This window comes from Thunnus maccoyii, chromosome 7, assembly GCF_910596095.1.
Source record: "Thunnus maccoyii chromosome 7, fThuMac1.1, whole genome shotgun sequence".
Classification (NCBI taxonomy): Eukaryota; Metazoa; Chordata; class Actinopteri; order Scombriformes; family Scombridae; genus Thunnus; species Thunnus maccoyii.
In genome coordinates this window covers 14469339-14495465 of record NC_056539.1, presented here as the reverse complement: position 1 = coordinate 14495465, position 26127 = coordinate 14469339, and the positions used below count along the sequence as shown (strand labels likewise).

At 40.3% G+C, this 26127-nt stretch overlaps 1 protein-coding gene across 6 annotated transcripts in view; it reads left to right on the top strand.

Moving 5' to 3' along the window:
• tle2b (TLE family member 2, transcriptional corepressor b) overlaps positions 1-26127 on the top strand; it is an 87830-nt gene that overhangs the window by 34851 nt on the left and 26852 nt on the right. For all 6 annotated transcript variants that reach the window (XM_042416104.1, XM_042416103.1, XM_042416106.1 and 3 more), the window contains 2 exons: positions 3885-3929; positions 25607-25669. In XM_042416104.1, coding sequence (XP_042272038.1) covers positions 3885-3929; positions 25607-25669 — 108 coding nt within the window. The remainder of the gene's footprint in view (positions 1-3884; positions 3930-25606; positions 25670-26127) is intronic.

The following is a 26127-nucleotide window of genomic DNA, read 5'->3' as shown; positions in this document are numbered from 1 at the left end:
AATGGGGAGAGGAGAGAAGGAAAGGAGGTTTGAAAAAAAGTGAAAGATAGGATAATTGGCAAGAAAGACAGAAAAGGTGCTGACAGGAGAGTGTGAGAGAGAATTCACCAGGGGAAGAAGGTGACAAAGAAAGAGGATGACAACAGAGGCAAAACAGTGCAAAGATGGCTAGATAGATAGATACAGTAGATAGATATATGCCCTGTCATGTCTGAGACAGCAGCACTTCCTGCTACAGTGCAGTCTGTAAAGACGAAGGCATCCTCCAAAAGAAATAACAAAATGTTTAGTATGTCATTGCTTTCCATAACGACCCATATGAATTTTGTCTGATCTGAAGGTCATATTCACAAGGCGAGTTATTCTGTCACAAAAATGATTTGTTGTATGTCTGTCACCACTATGGTTAAAGGGTATGGTTGCTGATTTTCTGTTTTTTTCTAATTGTCAAAAAATCTCATGTGCAGAGACAAACCAACAAGGAATCGATCCCACTTATAAGCATTGTGCTTGTATCCAAAGCTTTATATATTGTATTCTTCTGTGCCGTAGACCTCCGTTGTTGTCCAAAAACTATTAAAATTAGTGAGCCACACCATTGTCCTGGGTGATTTGTTTCTTTGTCTTGAAGAGTTTAGGCACAGTAGTTTGTTTAGACATGACTCCAAAGAGTAATAACAGTGATGACATTTTCCGTCTCAGGAGAATAGTTCCATGTACGACAGATGTCACTGCACATGCAGGGGAACGCGGTTCTGTTTACAGAGCTTCACTAGCTTGGTGTGCTACATATGACAACCTCTTGACTTTATACTGAAGTTCTTTATCAATGTACAATGTCAAAAGTCAATGTCAAAGTCAAGAGGTTGACACTCAGGGTATCTACCGATACACAGTAGCAATAACTCTTTTTTTCCCCTGATCAATATCTGTATCCCTCATTGTGTGGAAGTCACTGGAATCATTTTCATGTAAGCTAACATGAGGCCAGGGTTAGCTCTGCAGCTAAAAACTGAGTTAGCGTGGTTGAATGGAAGTAACTGATAGCAGAAACACAACGTTTTAAAATTATATTAACAAAGAAACTATTAAATGTGGATTGGTGACGTTATGGTCGATATCCAATCCTTATATATATATATCGTTTCTGATACTGATTCAGGGTATCATATTGGTGCATCCCTATAGACATTTGACCAAATGACCAATTCTGTTTCTTGTCTTGTAGGAAGTTCTCTACCGAATAACACTCCATGTACTAAGAAACACCAAGAATTCCACTCACTTTTGTACCGAAACAAAATTTAACATTTACTTGGGGAAAAACTGACATTTTCATTAGAGCAGAAAAATATGTTAGAGCAGGTCACAACCTGAGGGAAAACCTGCTGAGCTTCCTCAAAATCTGTATCCTCTTTTTGATTTTTATTGTATCTATTTTCTTATACAGTTGTCCCCATTTCATTACATTTCATTACATTACATTACACTACATTGCACTATTAAACTAAATTTCATCTTATCATATGCATTCTTTTGTTTTTTATTAATGATTTGTCTGCAAAATGATTTTTTTCTTTCATTATAGTATACTATTTAGTACAGTCATGTGGTTGCATAGTGTAGTGTTTTTAATGTTGCACAGTCTATATATCATAGTAATGAGCAAACCATTTATTATCTTTTTTACATTCTAAATTATATACTTAGTGTAAAATTGCACAACGTGCCTTTGTCATGCTGTAATAACGTTCATGGCAGTAAAGCGAATTTGAATTTAGATAGGTACAGACAGACAAAGATAGCAAGTGAGTAAAATGAGACAGGGAATAGAGAGATAGACTGAAATGGAGAGTGAAAGAACATCTGACAGCTAGAAAGAGAAGGAGGAGAATAACTAGAGAGAGAAGGAGGAGAGAGAGAAAAGACGGACTGACAGCCTCTGAAAGATAGAGATAGGAGTGAGAGGGAGGGAGGGACTGAATGAGGTAGGGAATAAATGTAGAGAAGGAAGAGAGCAATAGAGTGAAAATGAGCAAGAAAATACAGAGAGGAAGAGAGAGTCGTGTCTCGCTCTCATCAGTCAGAGCGTTGCTCATCCGGCGGCAGAGGCTGCCTTTGTCACCATGACGGATCCTCGCTGTCTGTATGCCACTCGCCACCAACACCATTACAGCACATTACCGATGTACACACACACACACACGCGCGGAAACACACACAGAGGAGTGAGAACGGCACATTTAGCAAGCACACGCACACATGCAGAGATGGTAGCAGAAGGTATTTAGTGAGCACACATACACACAAACACAGGTATGTTTGTTGTGCTGATGGCTCATATAACTTGGCATTCAGAGACTCACAAATACACATGCACATTCAGATAGGAGCATGACATTGCTTATGACCCTTTTACACCTGCTATAAATGTGCAGTCTGTAGTTGGATAAAATGGTGCGTCCAGTTCAAGGGAAGCGTTGTGGTTTTAGGGCCTTTGCAGAGAAAGCAGCTGTCTTTAGGTTTTCAGCTGGTTTGCTTGAGACAGCAGGAAGTGGCAGAGTTACGTGACTTTTCAACTTCTTGGATGAATGTTTTATTAAAGGATAACTTCCAAGTCTATGTTAATAAATACTCACTTGCCTACATGTACAATGAAATAGTTTTTGTTACGGCAAGGCAGTTTTATTTATATAGCATATTTCATTACAGGTAAACTCAGTACGCTTTAATTTACCGTGCATACAGCAACAAGTGATCACAAGTTATGGTAAAGAAAATGCATGCAAGACTGACAACCACCCACCCTCCAAAAGACACTGACAAACCACACAACCATCCCACAAACACACACACACACACACACACGCTTACAAACGAATACACAATAATGAATCATAAGCCTGAGAAAATAGAAGTGAAGTGAAGTTTACTTTGGAAAGTGGACACAGTTGTGACAGATCTATTGGTCACTGTAATTATCACTTTTGTTCATACTGGCTGTTAAGAGATCAATTCTTGGCTCAACTCAGGCTGTAAAAAGACTAACTTTGTAAGAATACTCACTTGATTTTACTCAGGCAGTTAAAGCCTCATATTAGCTTTGGCTGAATTTTGGAATACATTGTTGCACAGGTTGAGGACTGTGAATTTTGTCCAGCATCTCTTACATCGGAGTCATGCTAAGAAGGAATGTGGTCTGACCTATTCAATAGCATTTCGTTTGCAATGTCTTCTGCGTGTATTTATTTTACACCTTGAATCAACATGTGTTTTTCTTTGTCCAGATAACATATTCGGATACAGATCACATGTTAATCCCAGTTGTAAATAGTGTCTTTACGTATCCTTCATTATGGACACACACCAAGCAAAACTCATCACAAAAACACACAGACATGCACTGTTCAGACACATGGTGCACAGTGTTCTTAACAAGCAGTCACAGAGTCAGGCTCATTATTCTGGCCTCTATACATAGGTGTTCGTAGAAACACAAACACAGAGGGCAGCAAAACAACAAGCAGCAAACAAACATCCAAAGTCATGCTTACACACACACACACACACAAGCACAAACACAAACACACATGCTGAGACAGTGATCGCACATTACTCACACCAAGACATAAATACCTCATTATACAGAGACACACACACACACACACACACCCTCACTTGTACTATATACACACATGCTCTTTCCTTCCCATCTTCTCACTCTTTCTTTTCTTTCTTTCATTAAACCAGGCTGACAAACAGCGGCATATGCACCGACGCTGAGCAACAGCTGTTCAATGGGAGATATTGTGTAATAATGAATGTTAATGTGTGCTGTGAATAAAATGCTAACGAAACTCTGTCACTTGTGTTTGTCTCCACAGTACTATGAGATGTCCTATGGTCTTAACATTGAGATGCACAAGCAGGTAAGAGAGACTGTATTTGGTATGTTTTGTTTTTTTTGGTTGGATTGCTGCTGGTGTACTTGGAGGCTGTGCATAGGTGTGTGTGTGTGTGTGTGTCACTTTTTGTGCAGAAGTTGCATTTATTGAGTGGGCGAGAGGAGGTGAATGTGTTATTTTGCACACTCAAAGATTGTATGCCAGTGTGTTTTGTGTAGGTGGGTGTATATTTTAATGTAACTCTTTTATGTACTGTATGTACACTACGTAACCGGTGCTCTTGCATATATGTAAATGAGGTCGATAGATTACTAGAAACACCTTTGAATATATTACAGTCATGCAACATCAACCATATTGAGTCAACACACACAAACAACAAGTAGAATAATAAATAATGTAGTATTTAGTCCAGAGCTGTTGTGTTGCATTACATTACATTCTACAGGTGACTCTATTTTTCTGGTCACTCAGTGTTTTCTGCTTAGTAGGATAAGCAGGATCTGTTGCAGCTTAAATTATTGTGTAACGATGATCAGCAAGGAAAATAAAATATCCTTTTTCCTTTGTACTTAAAAAAGGATAAATGAACAAGGCGGTGGAATTAAAAGCATTTTTGTTAAACAGGTAGACTAATAATGACTGAGCAAGTGCAACAAGTGGTTTCAACACTGAGCAACGGATTTATTAGTTTCAGAAAGGGTCACCGCACAATACTGCAGTTTACCTCTGTATGCCTCTGTATGGAACACAAAGGCAAGTACCTGCACTGTGGCATGAAAAGCACAATTATGATGTCACTATTGACTAAATGTTTATTTATGTCTCCTCTCTGGTTATTAACAAGCAAAACAAGCTGTAGATTGCTGCTCTAGGTGAGAGAAGAAACAATTATGTGAACGAGGAAATAAAACTGTTTAACAGTAGCACAACAGCAATCATCCTGGCTGGTAACCATAGAAATGTTAAATGTATGTTTTACAGGACCGAGTTTAACTGTCACTCGATGTCCACAAAGTTTAGCTGTTATCTGCTGCATATAGGCTAGTTAGTACTGGGATGTAAAATCACCCACTGGTTCTTCTAAACAATGTAAAGATCAAATTCCAGATGAAAGGCAATAAAAGAAGGTCAGGGAAAATTGCACATTATTTCCAGTTATCCTGGCAGGGATCCAGTATTCTTGAATGAAGATGTGTCTGATGAGCAGGGTTTGCTCTCAGGAGCCAGTGACTGCTTGTCTCCACACTTGCTGCTAATTTGCTGTCTGGGTCACATTGCAGAAAAGGAAGACAGTCAAATTGCAGACAGAAAGACAGGCAGAGAGTCAGATAAATGTCCAGACAGACAGACAGACAGGCAGACAGACAGACAGACAGATAGCAGACATGAGGTCTGTTCTGCTGTGCTGACACAGCTCCATGCAGATAGACAGAATCATTATCCAGTAGAATGGCATCTTCCTTTAAGGTGACTGCCCGAGTCTCCCTCACTGTCTCTATCTTCATGTCATGCTAACTCGCTCTCTGCAGTGGAGTTGCGGACTGTCACGGAAGACAAGGGTTTTTTTTTTCTCATTTCACAATGAAGTCCCAGCATGCCCGACATATTGCATTTAGAAAGCAACTCATTGTTTGAAACATTCCCTGAAAACGCCTTCAAATGAAAGCTTCTGCACTCTGCACTTTAACCTCATAATCACTGTGTCATTTCATGATCAAGGTAATTACAGCACAGAGACATCAAACAGTGGGTTTCTGTCCAAATACTTGGAGTGCAGTGTACATACTTTAATACTCCAGACTCCACTACTGGCTGATTTTATGTCCCATGCTTGAAATTATGGCTAATCAGTCTGATGATCGGGGGATATTTTAACTGATTGGCATCAGCTACAGCATATTAAACTCTAATCTAGATCCTTTGTTGATTGTAACATGTGTTCTAGGTGAAGCATCAAAAATGATACTCTATAACACATAGCTTGTGACGCACCTATGCAGATCACTTTGTCAGGAACATGTCATCATACCTGTATGGCTCCAGTCTGCCTGTGTGTTCAGTGGAATTTCTTTTGTGACACAACATAAATTCTCAATTATGTTTGAAGCTGAGATTGTGTGAAAGTGTCCCTTCTGCTCTTTTGGGTTCGTTCAAATCCAAATTTCATCACAGCCTCTGACCCAAGACATGAACCACATTCAAAAGCAAGAAAACTCCAAAGGGACTTTATTTTGGAATTGTTGCACTGGTTAAAAAAGACTTATGTGCACAATAAAACTGACTGATGGGTGGGATGGATTGATTCCCGGACTCTGCAGCAGACACAAGTATTGACAGAGCAATAAGGGGGAGAGAGACAAACAGACAAATTGAGAGAGAGACCAGAGAAGAAATAGTAGAATTTTGGAAAAGCTACTTTAAAAGCTTTAAAAGCTGTCAGTCATTTCATGCTGACAGAAGTTGAACTATAAAGTAAAGATACTGATTTATACAGTTTTCTTACTTTATTTCAAGCTTGTGTGAAAGAGTAGTGTAAGAAATGTCAATACCTGTTACCACTGATGAACTGTCAATTAAGATAAAATGGCACTATATTATTCCCCAACAAGGTCATTCAAAATTTAAAAGATACTTAAAACAAGTGAAGCACCAATTCAGTAAATGAAATTGCTTTCTTCTCCAAAAAAGTAATTAGGATTTGCAGTTTTGGTTCAGAATATCAAAAATTCTTATATGCCACTAAAATACTCTCCATTTTTAAACTTTGTTGAGCTAAACCACCAAGCAAAATGCAGTGAAAGTTGTACTTTAAGTACAAGAAGAGAAACTTTTACTCATAGTGAAAAGGAACAAAGAGGAAGAGAGAACTGAGGAGAGACATACAAAGAAAGAAAAAGAGAGAGATGGCTGCTTGGCAGCAGAGCTGGGCAGAACTGGACTGTCAGCTATTGTCGCCAAAAAGGAGAAATGGACTGGGGTGCTGGCTGCACCTCTGAGAGATGGAGAGACGAGGAGGAGGGAGAGGAAGAGGGGGAGGAGGAGGGGGATAGGTGGGGAAGCTGACAGAGGGAGGCCAAGGAGGGGAGAGTGTGGAAAATAGGAAGAGAGGAAGGAGAGAGGAGAAGAAGAGATACGATGACAGGAGACCAAAGAGCTACAGTCAGGAGAATGAAAGTAAAAGAGAGAGAAATAAATGAAGAAGGAGAAGGGTTGGTGTCAGGAACTATATTGAACAAAGCTTTAAGAAGAGAGAGCCAGGGGAATATGAAGAAAGGAGAGAAAAGGTAGAAAAAGTAAATGTTTGAGCAATGAGGAGAAAAAGAGCATATGTGGGGAAAAAAATGATCCAGAAAGAAAAACAAGAGAGCAGGTAAAAAGGGATAACAGAGGAGTTGGTAGGAGAGCCAGGGAGAAAGAAATGTGAGGTAGATAATGAAAGAGAACTTACAGTATCACAGATAGAAAAGGAAATAGAGAAGCAGAAATTGACAGAAATAGTATAAAAAGAAGAAGGTAGGAGCAGTGAAACAGACAGAGAGAGAGAGAGAGAGAGGGGGGTGACAGGAGAGAGCGTGATAGAATATAAAATGAAGGAACTGGTATAAAAAGGATATCAAAAAGAGTGATTGAAAAAAGAGATAGCATGAGGAATTTGAGAGAAAGAGAGTGGACAAGGATAAAGCACAAAGAGGCAGGTTGTAGAAAAGGAGGACGTTACAAAGGAGGAGTAGAAGATAGAAGAGTGAGTGGGATAGTTTGAAAAAAAAAAAGAGCAAGATAATTTAAAAAGCGGGGACTCTGAAGATATAAAAGACTGCAAGAAAAAGAGAGAGCACGGTAGAGAAAAAGCAGTTAAGAGAGTGAGGGAGATAGAGCAACAGAAAAAAAAAACCTGAAAGATGGCGGGGGAGAGCTAATGTTGGAAAAAGTGTGAGAGCAGGGATGAGAGGAAAAGAGGGATAGAGATTAATTGAACGGATGAAAGAGGAGAGGGTAAACAGGAAGGATGAAGCTTTAGAAGAGACAGATAAAGACCTCAGAGAACAGATGAGAGGGGGGAAAAAAAGAGATGGAGATGAAAATGAGAGCCAAGAAAAGGAAAGCAATGGAGGGAAAAGGAAAGAAAGGGGGAGGGCAGTCGGAGAAAGAGGGAGAGATAGAAGAGACATCAAGGAAGGGAGGGGAGCTTTGAGCCCGCTCTGAGAAATAATGAATCATGAATAGATTTAACAGTATCTGCTCTTATTTCCTCTCCTCCTCTTCTCCCCCCCCCCCCCCCCCCCCCCCCAGCTTCCTCCTAACATCCTGTCGAGATCACTGCTATTGCCTCCCTCTCCCCTCACTGTCTCTTTCTCTAGCTCACCCTCTGTCATTATCAGTGGCAGGGCCATCTCATGTCCCGGCATTAATTGAGCTGTAACAGTCATCTCGTGCCATCCTACCCTTCCTTTTAGTCTCTTCTGCTTTTTCATCTCTCTCTCTCGCTTGCTCTCTCTTTCACTCTTTAAATTTCACACTTGCTCTTTATCTTCCCCCTCTCCTCCCTCGCCTTTTTTTACTATCTTGATCTTTTCTTGTTTCCTCTCTATTTATTCCCTTCTTCTCTTCTTCTCTCTGTCTCTTTCTCAGATGATTGTATCTGAACTATATGAAGGCACAGGAAAGATAGCATCTCCCCCCCTCCGCCTCCTCTAAGCTGTATGGGATACAGTGACACACACGCACATGCATGCACACGCCATCACATTATCTCACTTGGTTCACTTCCATTATCATATCATATCATATATATATATTTATATATATATATATATGTACTAGCTGTATCCCCAGGAGGAGCGAGGGAGGCTATAAGGACTTTACACTGCTCTCTGTGGTTGTTCTATATTCATTGATATAGCACTTCTGGGGCCTGGGTAGTTATTGCCTGTATCACCCCCTATGTGCAGACACACATGTATATTCAGTGACTCTGTAATTCAGACAGATACTGTGGACTCACAGTGGTTGGCAGAGGGCAGCTTATAGGTATGATGATGTGCTGTACATGTTGTACTGTAAGGTGTGTGATGAATGGATTAATGCTGCTGATGTATGGACAGTAGGAGGATAACAGGATGATGGCAGGAGGTGCAAATGAATAGAAGCTTTGTTGGACTTGTGTCCAGCCAGAGGCAGCCTGGGAAAATATGAAAATGTAGAAGGCAGGAAGTGAATAAGATATTCCTTTCCTTCCATCAGCAGTTAACTTCAAAGGCCCATTAAGCAAAATACGCAGCCCACAACTGCTCAGTGATAGTAAGAAGGCAACAACCACAGAAGCACTAATGATCTAACAGCTGAACATCCTTATCTATGATTCACGTGCATTTTTTGGTGCATTTCAGGTTCAAGGTTCATTTTAATTGTCATTATACAATGCAGGATTGCACAATGAAATTCAGTCATAGCCCTCTCCGAATTACACACATTGACAATGTATTCACAAATATTAAAATATTTTAAAATTCAACAAAGTATGTAAAAGTAGCACTGAAGAAGAAATTTCAAAAAGAAAAAAAACGTATTATATTAACAAGGAATATACAGTTATATTTACCTTCCCATTCACTTGAATGAGAAAGTGTATATATACTGGTTGTATATATACTGACAAGTTTTTACATATGTGCAAATTAAATATAATATGCCAGTTACAGTGCAATTAAAAAGTTGGGAGTGGAGTAGTGGGAGTATAGTGCAAAGGTAATGGTATATAAATTAATTTTGAAAAAACAAAAGAGAACTCGATCAAAAGGGACCCAAGGATGTTCAGTCCCTGTCCTAACGGACCCGTAGATAATTAGACCCAATCAAAAGTATGGTCTTTTAACAGACCCAAAGAAACACTGACACTGATGTGCCACCAATTAACAAGCAGCCCCATTAAATAAGAGTAGCAGTGGATGTAATTTTTGTTCACTCTTTCTGTCTATTCTGTGATGGCTTGGACCCACCAGCCTGACAAGTCCTAGATCCAGTTTTGGTTACTTATGAAAATCTCTAATTTAAGAAGTTTGTTGATAAAAATATGAGATGATCTCACTCTAAATATGGTTATGGAAACCAATGTATTTACCTTGACAGTTTTAGGGACAAGGATTTGTATTCCAACTCAAATATTTTATTCTGACTGATTTCAATTACAACAGACCTTCTAGATAAGATAAAAATGCTTTTGCAATCTCTACAGTTAAAGCCCCTAGGCACCAATAGTTCACCCGCACAGCTGTTTTCACTTATGTTGCCTGATTAAACTTCTTCTCAAGACTGTGTCGTGTATAATTGGTATTGATGCATTTAAGTTTTGTAACATCACATAATTCCCAGCATAGCTCCACCCAGCTTCAATGTAACTAGAGGTCTAATCAGAAAGAATAATTGAAAACACCTGTGTAAAACTGAAACTGTAACCGCAAACATACCAAACTACAGTATAATAGCTTTTTGGTTATGATTAAGTGCACACAGGAAGCATATTATTTTCGATCACTAAATACCAATAAATTCATAACTTTAACTTTACATTACCGGTTGACCTTAGCTGGCCAATGAATGAACTGTGTAGTATTTTGATGGTAGCGAGTGCTTTGCTCTCTATGGGACTGCATCTTTTACAGTAACGTTGAATGCTATTAAGCAGTAAACGTGTTTACTTACAGTTTGTATGTGCAGGTATGACACACACTATTTTACACACTGACCTTGCAAACTGAAATTACCTCAGAGTTGTAACATATCTTTTTCCTCTGCCTTGTAGTGAATTTTAACATGTGTGCATATACAGTACTGTACATGTTTCAGAGGTAATAGGTGATATCAGCAACAGGGCCCATTATTTCTTTGCTAGGATAGTGTCCTCCAGTAGACCCTTGGGACCAGCAGGGAAGCCACTATGGCAGCTTTTCAATAACTGCTTAGCTAAGTGTTTCTCAACGACTGGGTTGGGATCTGACAGTGCATCGCAAAAAATGGTTCATCTTTACACTGCCGCTGTTACACTGTGGTGTATGTGCTGTACATCATACCACCCTCCTATCAGAAATGAACACCCTGTATCAGTGTCTTAATTTTACCCGCAAAGGAAACATGAAAACAAAAACACTGTATTAGCTAATGTTGCATTATACAACCACTTTCTTATCACTGGGAACAGGAAAATCTCATCTTTGACTCCAATTTGGACTCTGTTGTAATTTATTATGATTATTCATATACAGCGATAACTGCTTTTAGGTGTGTATAAATGTCTCCCTGATTTATTTAGAAATCGATATCCCGAGAACCCAAGTAGCAGCCTGTCAAGCCTGCACAGTTGGCTGATTGAAATACTGCGGACTCAAAGGTTAAAATCCTTCAAACAAGATGTGCTTTTTACATAAGGTTACACATTGGACCGTGACATCAATTTAGGTTTGCATGGGAAACTCTTGATGTCAGGAGGCTGCAAGGAAGCTGAGAATGTTGCATATTTGGTCACATTTCGTAGCCTGATACAGCAGGATGCTAGGCAACAGGGCTACTGGGCAGCGGCGGTGCTTAATTAGAGATTAGACAGCAGGAACCTGGAGGGGGCTGTGTAGTTTAAAGCTGGGTCACAATTGGATTTTTATAATAGTTCACGCTGTAAGATGCAAAGTAGCAAGCTTCCCTTGGTGGCAAGGAGAACATGTATTTACAAAACAAATAGGCTACCAGAGGATGAAAGTAATGTGTATTCTTTTAAATGCTTTGATTTTTAATCTCACAAAAATAGAGCTCAGAGTGGCCACAAGAACACAATCACAGATATACAGAAGTGCAGCACTACTGAGGTGTACCAGATCATATCCACAGAGATGGTTACACATGTATGCACTCACATTGGTGTGTTGGAAGAGTTAAATCTAAAAGTATCATAAAAGTAAAAAATAACAAATGTAGAAGCGCTCACATTCCTGTTTCAGTTGAAAGTGATGCAATAACCAGTGTTCACAGGGAGAAAGAGGGGAAGAAATAAATAAGACAATTTAAAAAATCACCCAAAACAAAACAATAAAAAAACTAAAGGGCTTAGGGGATCAATTGTCTTTGAGCTGATTTATTAGTAGTCTGTTAACCACAATGTTTGACTTTGACTATTTTCATCTAGAAAGGGTGTCCAAATCCTGTCCAGATGTTTATTTATGGACATAAAATGTCAGTAAGTTGAAAAGTCTTCATTGCCTAAATCCTTAAACAGAAGAACTAGATAGAAGTGATGCACCAATCCAAACTTTTCCTCTCCCAATACCCAATAATTTAAAACCTGTGTACCTCACTACATGGAGCTCATTAGATTCATTTTTATGTTTTACGAAATCAGTCCAGAAATTGCTGTAGCAATAAGAACTGTGTTGGTAGCCCACTATGATAGAATTAATGTAAATTATAGTGGAAACACTGAATTTTGTAATGAATTTGACATTGACAGTCACATCATAGCCGATACCCGATCCACTTCATAAAGTCAGTACTGGCACCAATACCCATCTAATATATGAGATTGGTGAATTCCTACAAGGTAGATCCAGTAAGCACTAAGATTCCAAACTCAAACTGGGTTTTGAAGGTCAAATTAACACTTTTACTCCAGTGTGTGTGCAGGTCCACATACAGTGCCTGTAACTTCTCACCACCACTTGACATTTTCAATATAATTAGGTCTCAGCTAGATCTTGTCTGTGTCTGAGATAGAGTATAATTTGTAAGTAATAATATTTTAAATTGTCTCACTTGCCCTATTAAATATGGAGATCTCTTGTGCAAATTTCCATATTTCTGCCCATGCTGCCATGCTATGTCATATTTTGCAAGATTGACTGTTCCAAAAGTGTTAAGTTTCATTAAGTGTTGCTGGCAATATTCCTATTAGCTGACCTTTTGCATTTACATTGTATTACATTTTTAAACTGTGGACTCTGGACAAATGAGAGACTATTTTGATTATAAATACTGTAAGGCTTCAGACATCATCATTCAGGCCATATAAATGACCAAGACTTTGAAATTCCTCCACCTTACCATGTAAAACCTTTTCAAATATCTCCCAAGACAAATTAACAGTTGTAAAGGTGGCATCGTGATGAGAGAGACCATCCCATTACTGAAAGGTGTCAGCGTGTGCGTCGGTGTGTCCTTGAGCTGGATAGTGAAACTCTAGCTGGTTATTAATTTCAAGCCATTTAGGATCATAACAACATGAGATAAAAGCCTGCTAGGAACTTGTAAAGCCGAACGCAAAACACCAACGTACTACTTTAGAAACATAGATGATAAAGCAGAATGCTTGATAGGTAGGCGTTTGTCCTAACCACTAGGTTGAATCACTGAAATTAACAGTCAGGATATTAATATTACTTATACTTTATTTTAAGGAACACTATTATAGATAGGAGGTTCACACACTATATACAGGATATTATGAGAATCAGTGTTAGCATATATATAGCCTTTTACATACTGTATCAGAATGCTAGATAGAAAGACTGCGTGGTTCACAGACCAGGCAGGATATTATAGGAAGCTGTGTTTGATAGTCAGGATGCTCAGCAGCCAGACTGTTTCCCCTGTGGACTCCTGAGGACAGATGAAGCAGCTGGCTGTCCTTCCTTCCTGCTCCCTCCTTTCATTTCACCACCACACATATGAGGCTGAGTGTGGGAGTGTGTGTGTGTGTGACAGCGGGAGTTAGTAGCCCAATCTTTTTTTGCACTGCTTTTATGTGATAGGACACGTTATATTGCAAACAATGTCTGCATTAATGGAACTTTTTTTAAGCAGATATACAAATAAAAAAACATCTTTGAATTGAGCTAAAAAGAAAGTTTAAAATCTAAGGGAAAAAAAAGACAGGAAAGAGACTGAACAGAGTGAGGAAATAAATAGAGACAATGAATAAAACAGAAACAGGTGCTGAGGAAGATTAGTACAAGCAGGAGAGGGAGATCACATGGGGAAATGTTTATCTGTTTGTGTTGTGTAAAAAAAGTGTGTGTATGTGCTTATCCTCCCGCCTAATTAGCCCGAGCTGTCTAGCCTTTTTATGCATGTGTTTGTGCACGTGTACGTGTGTGTGCGTCTGCATGCATTGGTATATTTGGCTGAAGTTGTGACCTGAATCCTCATCTCATTTGGGAGAGAAGAGAGGGTGAACAAGGATGAGAAAGAGAGAGAGGGGAGAGTGCGAGTGAGAGATGCCTTCATTTTCAACTCACCACTTTGCTTCATAATAGGATTGGGCTTCTCTCTCTTTCCTCTTTTTCTTTCTCAGTCTCACTCTTTCCATCCCCTCTGCCGTGTCTTTTTCTCTCTGTCATACCCACCACCCAGTCAGTTGATAATCCCGCAGTTGTGGTTTGAGTTTTTTTATTTTCTTTAACTGGTTTTATTGAAAGGGCTGGATTAGGACAAGCCTGCATATGTGGGTCAACTAGAACGCGCTTTGGAGAGGTCAAATGACTTTGTATGTGTGTGTGTGTTTATGGTATTTATTTGCACTCTCTGATCAGTGGTGTATGCAGTCCCTCTTTGCACATGTTGTAGCATCTGTGCTCTGTGTGTGTGTGTGTGTGTGTACAGCTTTGATGTCTCTCCCTCTCTTTCGTTCGCTCTCTCTCCCTTCCTTCATACCATGTGTGTATGCCTGTGCATACGTGTGTAACAGAGCTCATTTGTGAATAATGAGGCATAGAGAGAGAGTGGGAAAGAGTGTGATATAACCCTTCACAAATGATAGAAAATAAGTTGAGGGAAGGAAAAACAGTGAGAAAGAGAAAGAGAGAAAGATGAGATGAGAGTGAAAACAAGTGATTAAATTCCCAGGGAGCTAGCCTTTTAACGTAATGGCTTTGTCACCCTGGCAGAGGAGCTCTGAGTAGCTACACAGACTGTATTGGCTTATCTGAGTGTGTGTGTGTGCATGTGTGTACATGTATGTGATAGTGGCTGCATGTGCTACATGTTCTGTGGCCAGTGCTTCAATTGGGACAAAAAAGGTGCCTGTACGCTGAACGAGCAGTTTGTTATCTTAGATGACATATCCAGGTATTTTCACATTCATGAGGTTATCATTTTAAAGATAATGACATTGTAAATTTAATTTACAGTTGGAGCTTTAATGTACAGTATATGGTTTAACACTAATTTCAGTTGTGCGTTAAGGGGTTAGCAGGTGGCCATTGTACTTACGCATTAACTGGGGCTCAGAGGGGGATGGGGGGGGCCTCAGTGTTATCACAAATAGTACCACCTGTATCCTTGGTGCTATTTACACTTCAGCAAATAACTGAGGTTAGTAACAATGAAAGTCGCAGCAGTTGAATTCAAAGATTCTTCTTTCGTCCTTTTGACAGTCTAAATCCATTTCAACAAAAAAAGTATTTGTCGCTGTTTATGTTTTGGCTTAGTTAAGTTTTTAGTTAAAAAGACTAACCACCAGGAGGTAGAGGCATGCAATATGAAATATGGGGACACATGTGTGCCACTACTGAGTACCAGACCACTTCAAGAACTGTCTGTGATTTTAAAGCAAAAATGAGAAACTATCTTACCCTGCTCCGTAGTGTGCGTGTGCATCTTCGCGTGACTTTGCATGCATGCGTACTGTGCAGCCAGCTTTGCTACTCTGGCTACTTTGTGTCTGATTGCATTGCGGACAACATGAGTTTGAAGCCGTATGCAGTCTGTCAATGCAAGCTGGTGAGCTGGCACAGTGTGAATATGACTAATAGCTTAGTGTATAATATAGCCAGAGAGAGAGAGAGATCTAGTTGGTTGTAAAACTACAACCCCGACTGTGAGGCACAGATTTTGTGTCTCACAGTCACATGCCCTAGAAAAAATCTGTGTGTGTTTGTACAGTACGTGTGTATTTTGTAAAAGTGCATGTTAATCTGTGTATTGCAGATACATCTGTATGGACCATGCAGCTGTGTCCTTGCATACATGCTTGTGTGAATTTGTTGTAGGTACATGTTTATAACTGTGTTGGATATCCACCGATGTGTTTGTGTGTGTGTGTGTGTGTGTTTGAGGAGTAGAAGTGAGCTGTCTGTCTGTATTTTTCATTCTAAATGTTTCTCCTGTCTGGTCCGCTGCCTATCTTGTATTGGTTCTGCACTGAAGGTTGAATCGGTGTCTTTATGTGTGTGTATGTGTCTGAGGAAGTGTGTGTGTGTGTGTATGTGTGCTTGTTGGTCTCATGCTGGGAGGCTCTGCTTGCTCTGCACACAGCTCTTCGTATGTGTCCTCTCCTCTGCTCTGTTTGGATTGGTTTTCTGTGTGCCCTTGTTGCTTGTGTGTGTGTGTGTGTGTGTATGTGTGTGTGCATGGCATGCTCTTTGTGTGCGTGATTCTGAATTTGTGTGTGTGTACTTGTGTGTGCAGTTGTATTCGTGTGCACTATTCTGAGGGTGTATGTGTGCACGTGTGTGTGTCTTTTAGTGTGTGTGTGTGTGTGTGTGCGTGTGTGTGTGTGTGTGTTTCATTGCTCGTGTATGCTTTGCTGCTCCCCTTTCTTCTCTTTCTCTCTCTCTTTCTCTGTTTCCCTTCCTCTCCTTCCAGAATAGAGGGGCCATCAATCAGAGGCAAGGGGGATAGAGGAAGGGAGGGAGGGGAGGAGGAGGCGAAAAGGAGGAGAGGAGTTGGCTTGGCGCCAGGGAAGAGGAGCTGGCATGCTGCCCAGAGGAGAGAGAGAGAGAGAGAGAGAGAGAAGGCGGAGAGAGGAAAAAACAAGACTGAGCAAGAAAGAAAAGAGAGGGAGGGTGGAAGGAGATTGTGGGAGAGAAGCAGGGCAGTGAGATAGAGGAAGAAGGAGAAAGAAATGAGAGAGAATGCGAAGGAGGGCAGAGAGAGAGAGAGCAAGGCCAAGTGCACCGAGGGAAAACAGAGTGAGAGGACACAGAGAGAGAGATACTGTGGAAGTGGAAAAATGAGCCAGCAGAATAGAGAAAGTAGGAGGTTGATTGCATGGGGAAAAGGGAGAAAGAGGGGAGGTGGGTGGGAGGGTTGAAAGAGAGGAAACAGGAATAGCTGTTTTTATTGAACAGGTCTGTGCCTGCAACACCAATCAGTGGGTGATTAGCACGTCATTGGCTACAAATATTTACCTTAAACTGTTCACAGAGGGGAGAGCAGTCCAATTAGAAAGCAGGGGACAGAGATAAGCTCCAGGGTTGTGTTTGCGTGTGTGTGTGATATGTGCACACCTTGTGACTCCTGAAAGATAAATGAGTGTATTCTGCAGCCATACACGTGCTTTACATAGGGTCAGTAACATACAGTGTGGCTGTGTCCAAAATGAATTTATTGCACGTACACCACTTTTTGATAAAAATCCCAGAAACTAGTGAGTAACATGACATTACAGCTGTTAGTGATGACGCAAAATGATGACGATTCATACTGCAAGTGTACGAAAGCTCAATTTACTCCTCACTAGTAAACTAGTGTAGAGCTGCAATTAACAATTACTTTAATTGTCAATTAATCTGCGTATTATTTTCACAATTAATCAATAATTGTTTGGTCCATTAAATGTCAGAAAATAATGACAGTTGCTGATCACTATTTTCTAAAGCCAGCAAATACCGATGACAAATATATTCATTTTACGCTTTACTGTCATATATGTCATTTATTTGATTACTAGTTTAGTTTATCCAGGGTAACTTGAACTTGATAAAATAAGCTTTAAGCTTTTCCTGGATCGCCACTGTTAACTGCAACCAGTCACAGATATAAATGTTGGAGCCTCAGCACTCTTCATGTCACCGCAACACCATTTTGTATGACCTTCTTTCTATCAAAGTAAAGTTGACTGGGCACGTATCCTTTTTTTCCATTAACATCATGCATCACATTCTGGCACACCTTCATTTTGAAGTTGACTGTCACTGGAGTCTACTTCAGTTAGAGGTTAAGTGCTTTGCTCAAGTGTTGCTTCTTCTGTTTCATAACCTACAGTATGTTCAAGGATCCAAACCAGCAACTGTTTCAGTTACAAGCCAAAGAGAGGCACTAGGAATAGAAACAGAATAGGAGCGAAGAGAGATGGCAGAGATTTTTGTTGAGTGCAATTAGAGTTAGTAGAGGAGTGGGGTATCTCTCTCTCTCCCTCTCTCTCTCTCTCTCTCTCACACACACACACACACTCACACTCACACATGCACCCGCATAAAGCTGGCTTGCTCAGCGTAGTGGGACTCAGAGGCTGGCACAGCTGGCAGTGCCTGAGCACACTGGGCACCATCTTCCTCCTCCCGTGCCAATCTCAACCCACGCTCATCACATTCAAATTCACCAAGCTTTATTGGCAAGATGAATGCGGTCACTGTTGCTTTGCCGTCATGCTGGAAGGCCAAATACAATGCTGATCTTTCACAGCAAAGTAGTTTCCCGGTTGTTCCAGTTCACTTTAGTGTTATGAGTGAAAGGTGTGCAAGAAAAAACTTGAGCTTGTTTTTCATCCTTACATCTGAGTTTGCCTGCATTTCTGGTCTTGATTAGAAGGCATTACACATGAGCCTCAATATATCACTTTTTAGCTCTTACAAGCCTGCCAATATGCTACAGTTACACAATACAGGGTGGTTTGTCATTCCAAGGAAACAGCTGGGGGGCAGATCTTACTCCAATAAGACCCCCTCCCTCTGAAACAGCTTTGTCTTTGTCAGAACAATCACACGCCGACTGATTATTTAAGTATGTACTGTACACACACTGTTACACCATCAGACTACGATGGCTTATTTTGTGAGTGAGTATTATTATTTTCTTTTCAGTGTACCCACTGCCTCCTCTACCCACCTGTCTCGCCTGTTTCTACTTCAGTTAGTCATTTTCTACATTTCCCAGAATGCCTTTTGACAGCCTTCACAGAACAGGCAGGAACGTGTTGCATTTGCGCTGTGGGTTAAATATGTGGGTGGAGAGAGCAGTAGCAATAGCAATAGCAATCGCTAAGTAAGTGCTTGAGAATAAGTTTTTCCAGTCAAGAAAAAGTGAGAATTACACCTCTTACACAAAAGCACAACTCTTGTCTCTGCATTAATTGTGGTCTACTGGACCTAGTGTTGGCGTAGAAATATTACTGCTACTACTACTACTAATAACAATAATAATAATAATGATGATGATACATTTAATTTTTACTGCACTATTCATTTCTAGTGAAACTCAAAGTGCTACAGTATTAATAACATAGAACACACAGCATAAAGAAAATAGTAATAAGAGTTAAGATGAAAAAGCCTTCCTGAATAGAAAGGTTTTTAGGCCTTTTTAAAAGAGTCTAGGGTCTGTGCTGCCCTCAGATGGTTAGGAACGCTGTTCCACAAGTGTGGTGCAGCAGAGCAGAAGGCTCGATCCCCCGCGGTGCAGAGCTTAGTACTGGGGGTCAGGAGGAGCAAGCTGCTGGCAGATCTGAGGGTGCGGGTGGAGGTCTGTGGTATGATCAGTTCCTGTAGGTAGAGAGGTGCATGTCCGTTGACGGATTCGTATGTGAGTAGCAGGACTTTGTAGTCAGTCCTGAAGGAGACAGAGAGCCAGTACAATGAAAACAGAATTGGTGTTATATGTTTGTGCTTTTGCACTCAGGATCCCGGCAGCGCTGTTCTGAATGTATCACTACCTCTTCTCACAGTAGATGTCTTCCTGTTTGGCAGTCGAATGTTGGTGCAAAATCATTGCTGTCACACCAAACATGACCTTTACTTTGTATGTTTAAATTTTCATGATGATAAAATCTGTTGGATGGTCTCTCAGCATGAATTCATAGTTGCCAGTTATTGCTTTGATGTTACTTGCTTTATGCCAATAGAGGTCAGGCAGACAAAGCAGCTAAAGTCAAAAGAAGTTTTATAATTGAACTACATAAGGTCAACACACCTGTCCTGAAATTGGCTTTCACTGTATGGAATTGCTGCTCATTTGCATTAAGCTGAACTCTGCTCAACTTTCTTTTGTCACCCGATTGCAGAGATTTCTTTATTGATCATAATTGCTGCTCCTTAGCTGTAAGTGATCATTAGATACTGTTCCTGTTCCTTCCTTGTCTACTGCAGTCACTGCTGATGTGAGCAAGTGGTTACTTTGGAGTTTGTCTTATTCTATTTCGTGGTTTTTTTACATCTTTTTTTGTCTCTGTCATTGTGTGAGTTGTTTTCTGTCACTGTTAAATTTAAGTTGACTTGTAAATTTGAGTTATTTGATCAATTTAGAAAATATATAAACATTGTATTTGCATAGATATTAGTATGTACAGGTGCTGTAATGCGGGATTTTGCAACATAGGCTATAACTTATAACTATTGTGTGTGTGTGCGCATGTGTTACCTTTTCACACATCTCAGGTTGTATCATTATTCAGCAACAAGGCACTGTGATCATATAAACATTTTGCTGGTTGTGATTATCATCCTGTCAATGATCCAACGAGATGACAAGTCTGAGTGTGCTGGCATTGTGTGAGTGTGTGTGCATGTGTGTGTGTGTCCCTAATGTGCACCACCGTCTCTGGAACAGGCTGTCCTTGTCCTGTGTTTCATTCCCTCCTTGAGATCCTCAATTTCTCCTCTCTTCTAACTTTACTTCCGATTTCCATTATTTGTCTGTCTGTCTGTGTTTTAGAAAATAATTTTGGGAATTTCTGCGCCTCTAAATGAAAAGCTGTTGTGTACTTCTTTCTCTCTCACCTACATTTTTATCTCTGTTGCGCTTAAAGCCTCTCTCTTTCTCTGTCTCTCCCTGTCTGCATGCCAGTTGGCAGCATATCTGCCCTCAGGTGTTTATTGACCAGCTCTCTCTCTTCCTTTGTATCTACCCATCTATTCATCCCTCCATCCGTTCATCCTTCCATCCGGCCAGTCTCTGCCAGTACTCCCTGGTGGCTGTGCTTTGGCAGGGCTTTGGAACGAGACTATGCCGTGTTGTTTCTGACACCTGGCCCGGCTCGGACTGTTTTTGCCCAGCTCACTTTCATTCTATTGTAAAACCCATCGGCTGATTGGCTGCTTTCACTCACAGCACCATTCAGTGTGTGTCGGCCAGGACATGGAGTTGGCGAGATGCTGCTGTGTTGTTCTCTGGTAGTACTAGTGCAGTGCCTGTTCAAAACATGCCTGTTCAGAACAGGCCAATTGCTTGGTTTCTGGTATTGCTGCTTCAATGCATAGAAAAATTAATACTGTTGATGTGAGGTGTGAATGAGTATATACACCAACAACATGAAAGAAACTAACATTCTGTTATACACAGATGTTAAGTACTGTAATAGTGAATCTTTTCTCATTTCAAGTAGACTATAATGAGGGCTGCATTTAAAAATAAAATACAAAACAGAGAGCTTTTGAAAAAATGTGCATCCCAAAATAAAGTGGATTGATCATATTGGGCTCTTAGATTGTTTATTTTCTGTGGCTTCAGTTCGGATCATTTGAGTGGGCATATTTGCCCAAAAGATTTGTGCTTATATGAGACATACTGGTTTTGAACTGCCTGTGGGAAGTAGCCTAAGAGTCTGTCCATTCTTGATTAAAAGCTGTGTTTTTGCTGTCTACTTTTCTCTTTTTAGAGCATGCCGTGTGCAAAAAACTTTTCTCTAACTCGCTATACAGCTATGATCGCCGGCTGTGCTCGTGCCTATGATTTTATTATTATGGGGTACAAAAAAATCAGAAACATAAATAGTTTTTGGTGAAAATAAAAGGACAGTGTTTCCCCAAGGCTGAGTGCTTTGGACTGGGGGGGCGGAGGCTGAGCAAAACTCAGAAGAGACTCAGCATCCAGACTCTGTTTAAGAGTGGCTGAGATTGACACTTAAATGAAAATAGCTGGTCCACCTCAAAGGTCAGTCCACTTTAAGTGAGCCTGGTCATGTTTGGCCAACCCATTGTTGCTAACTTCAGGGCTAACCCTCTTCATTTTTGCAGCGGTTGGGCAAGCAACACATAAGACTTTTTTTGGTCTTGAGAAGCTGCAGCATTTATTAAATGACACACTGTAGCCTGTGTTGTACATTTACTGCCAGATTGACAACTTACTGCTAACCTTTTCCTCTGCTTTGCTCGCATTCACTGTTGCTTTTCTGCCGCTTGCTCTCTCCACTCGTTCAGTCATACACTCACTACGCACACACAGTACGCACTACCCTATTCCTTAACAGACCTACGCTACTTTTATAACAGTACCTTTCAAGTAGATGTCATTTGAAGAATGAGGAGAGGGAGGATAACTCAAAACAATTCCATTATAACATAGGGTGTTATTGTCCTGATAACATAACCATTGATATTAATGATCGTGTGAGATTTTAACAGCGGTAGGGGAAACACTGCAGGGACTTGAGGGTTTAATGAACACTCACACTCAATATTTTCAGTAGATTTTTCCTTATTTAAGTACGCATATCTTTTAGCTATTTCCAGTTAGGCCCTATGCAATTTCCAAATCATCAAATTTTCCGAGTAAGAATATCCACTCACACTAATCCAAATTAATCTCCACATTCAGAGAAATGCTCCGGACAGTCACAACTTCAACAGCCCGCTCTTTTTACTCCTGGACAGCATACTCCACACTTAGACACAGAGCTGAGCGGCTCACTGTTCACTTGTTTATTCAAGGTTCATTAATATTAAATGTCTTACGTGTTCAAATTGCACCAAATTCAACACTGCATGTCCTTGGGTCCCCAGCAATACAGCCCCCAAGTGTGAAATAGATCGGATGAACAGTTCTCAAGATATGCGAAGGACATACATTCATACATACTATACCATGATTTTAATTTCTATAGTTTAAGGTGTATTCATTTATAGTTTTGTTATTAACATAAAATTAAATGTATCAACCAAATGAAAGGGTTGCTAATAGCACCAAACCCACTGATATTGAACACCACAAATATAGAAATAGAACTTGCTGACATTTCTTAAGCTGTAACCCACAAGTATTTTCTTACCTGATACTAGACAACTGCAATCTTTATCAATTGACAGATTTTCATTCTCAAAACTTTTTATTATTGCAAACATCACTGAGAGCATTATTTGCTCAGACTACAGATAATGTGTCCACAATTTTGAGCTGTCCATGTTTTCCAGTCTGTTTTTTTTCTGTTCTGCCCTCCCGATCTCTGTTATTTTAATATATTCAGTCAAGTTTATTTGATTTTTTCAAAGTTATGGCTAGACTATGAAACAATAAATGAAAGCGGCATTTATCATCCTCATAGATCAATTTATTTCAGTTGAGTTAAGCTCTTGTTTGTTATGTTCAGTTTGGTTTGGTTAAGTTCTTTTTCTGACATGTGGTCCAGCATCTGTCTTGTCAAATTGGCTTGTATCTGGCCAAAACTGAGCTCAGTCATCTGAATTGATCTGTGGCCTGAGGACAACCTGTCCTACAGTTCATGGCAATTGGTGTGTTTTTTTTTTTTTTTTTTTGCAGAGCTGTAACTGAGGAAAGGACAGTTCATTCAGAATAGATGAATACATAAGTGAATTAGAGGAAAAGTGTCTATATTCAGAGTTCACTGTTCATGTTCATGTGAGCTGTCTGCACCATGTCAAAATGGCATAGCCCCAGCCTAGTGTTTGAACCTGCCTCTCTTCCATCTTGCACCATTTCACAAGTTGTTGTTTGTGTACAGTAATTCAGTTGATCGTGAGAACATCTCTCAGGGTTGGGTAATTTGCTGATTAAATTGCTCCCAGTTTGTGATGGTTTTTTGACAGATAAGAGAAGCTTTCCCAACTCCCAGGCTTGAGGCTTAGGTTCATTCAAACACAGCTCAAACAACAGATGTATTTGGGAAAGGAGCCTTTTTAGGCTACCTGTCAACAAAGCCAACATGACCAGCACTTACAGCCATTGTTAGGCTCTGTTAGGATCATCAGATCATCAGTCTCAAGAATGACTGTATCGAGTATATGAAGGCTCCCAACCATGTGACCCCCTAGTGCCTTATTATATTTCCAGCTGAAGTCTAGCAGGATGAAGTCAAGTCAAGCAGACAAACAGGAGGTTTCAATAGAACTGAATTTAGCTGAATATACAGGGAAATGCCTGATAGACAGTAGGTCTGTATGGTGTGTAGTGTAGTCTTATAGATTTCTTTGCAGCTACTATGATGCACATTATAGGTGCATGAATCTATTTCCTCTTTCTCTCTCTCCACATCTGTTGCTCTCTCTCCCCTCACTTCTTCTCTGTCTACACACATACAGCATACATACATATCACTCCCAATACACTAACGAGCTAATGCACACCACCTACACACACACACACACACACACACACACACACATGCATACATTAACACATGATATGATGAGGCTGCGTCTATCCTTGGAGCAGAGCTGTGTGCCTGGTGATAGCTGGTTTATGAAGTCATGATGAGACTGGCTGTAACTGACAGACTGGCTGATCATATGTGTGAGTGTATGTGTGTGTGAGAGCCTTTGTGTGAAGGTGCATACAGCCCTGTCAATCATTGCTTTGCCCTCCATCACCCTTTTGCTGTGTTTTTCTCTTCCTCTTCAGTATCTTCAAGTGGCAGAAACATGTGTTAGTGAGGATAGAGGGATACAGAGAGAGAAAACAAGATAGGCAGAAGGAGGAAAAACCGAAAAAAATTAAAGTAACGAAGAAAAAACACAGAAGAGAAAGACTGTTGTTAGAGAAATAAAAAAGGGCAGCTGAGGAAAAAGAAAGGAGGATAAATTTAAAATGGAGAGAAAGGGAGTAATATAGAAGAATAGAAAGATGAGAGAAAATGAGACAAAGTCAGCAAGGGAGGAGAGAGAGAGGGAGGGGAGGAAGAGGATGAATAGGGTAATAATGGCTCAGTGTGAGAGCTGTTGTAGAAAAATAGAGAACGGCTGAGTGAAGAAGAGAACAAAATGAGGCTGAGGGCACTCAGACAGATAGAATTAGACACACCGCAGAGGTTCAGTGTGTGTGCGTATGTTTGTGTGTAAGAGACACAGTGAGAGAGTGTGTGCTTATTTTTTATGTGTATGTGTGTGCAGGCAGCTGTATTTTGTGGATGGTTACTAGGTTTGCAACGTGTGCATGTTGTGTGAGCGAGTTTGTGTGTGCATGGGGGTAAGGAATGATGTAAGGAAAGATGTTATTCACCATTTCCAGACCAAGAAAGAGCATGTTTATGGATTTTACGAGTTTTAGAAAATGGACAAATGTAATGGCACTGAACAGCCGACTGTGACAGGTGGAGAGGTTTTTGTGAATGTGTGTTTGTTCGCTCATATGTTTGTGTGTGTTTGAGAGTAAGAGAGAGAGAGAGAGAGAGAGAGAGAGAGAGAGAGGAAGACTGAAGTGGGTAAGAGCGCGTGAGGCTGAGCTAAATGAGAGTGTGATGGTGCTAAAAGACCAGATGATGACTGGAGGCCTAATGGTGCCTCCGTCCTTCCTCCACATTTTTCTTAGTGTCGTCATTGACAGAAATTCTCATTCATTAGAAAGGTGTTTTAATGCAGCAAAGGTTCAGTGTGCTGTAAATGTCTATCATATGCTCTATGTTCATTGTGTACTTATTATCTTACTGTATGTGACATGATCGTATATCCCTTTCTCACTCCTTCTGTCTCTCTGTCGCTTCTCTCTTTCTGTCGCAGGCGGAGATTGTCAAGCGTCTCAGTGCCATCTGTGCTCAGATCATCCCTTTCCTCTCTCAAGAGGTAAGTGTCACCACTGCCAGACAAACAACACACACAAAATTTGCACACACGTAATCAGGAGACGACTATTCACGCCCTGGGCCATTATATCATTTTTTTTTTTGCATTCAGAATAATAAATGAATCAGAATATACTGAATATTTTAAAGGAATAGTTCAACATTTTGGGAAATACATTTATTTTATATGAGAAGTTTGATACCACTCTGATGTCTGAAGGGTAAATATGAAGCTACTGCCATCAGCCAGTTAGCTTAGCTTATCACAAAGACTGGAAGGTGTTACTTTAGAGGCGCTGGTTGACAGATTTCATTACCTTTGGACAGAGCAAGACTAGCTGTTTCCCCCTCTATACAGTGCTGTTGAATACGCTAAATGCAGCTGGATTCCATGTGTTGCCTCATATTAATTATTATGTTGGAACAATGAACTTTTGACACATCATAAAAGTAAGGACA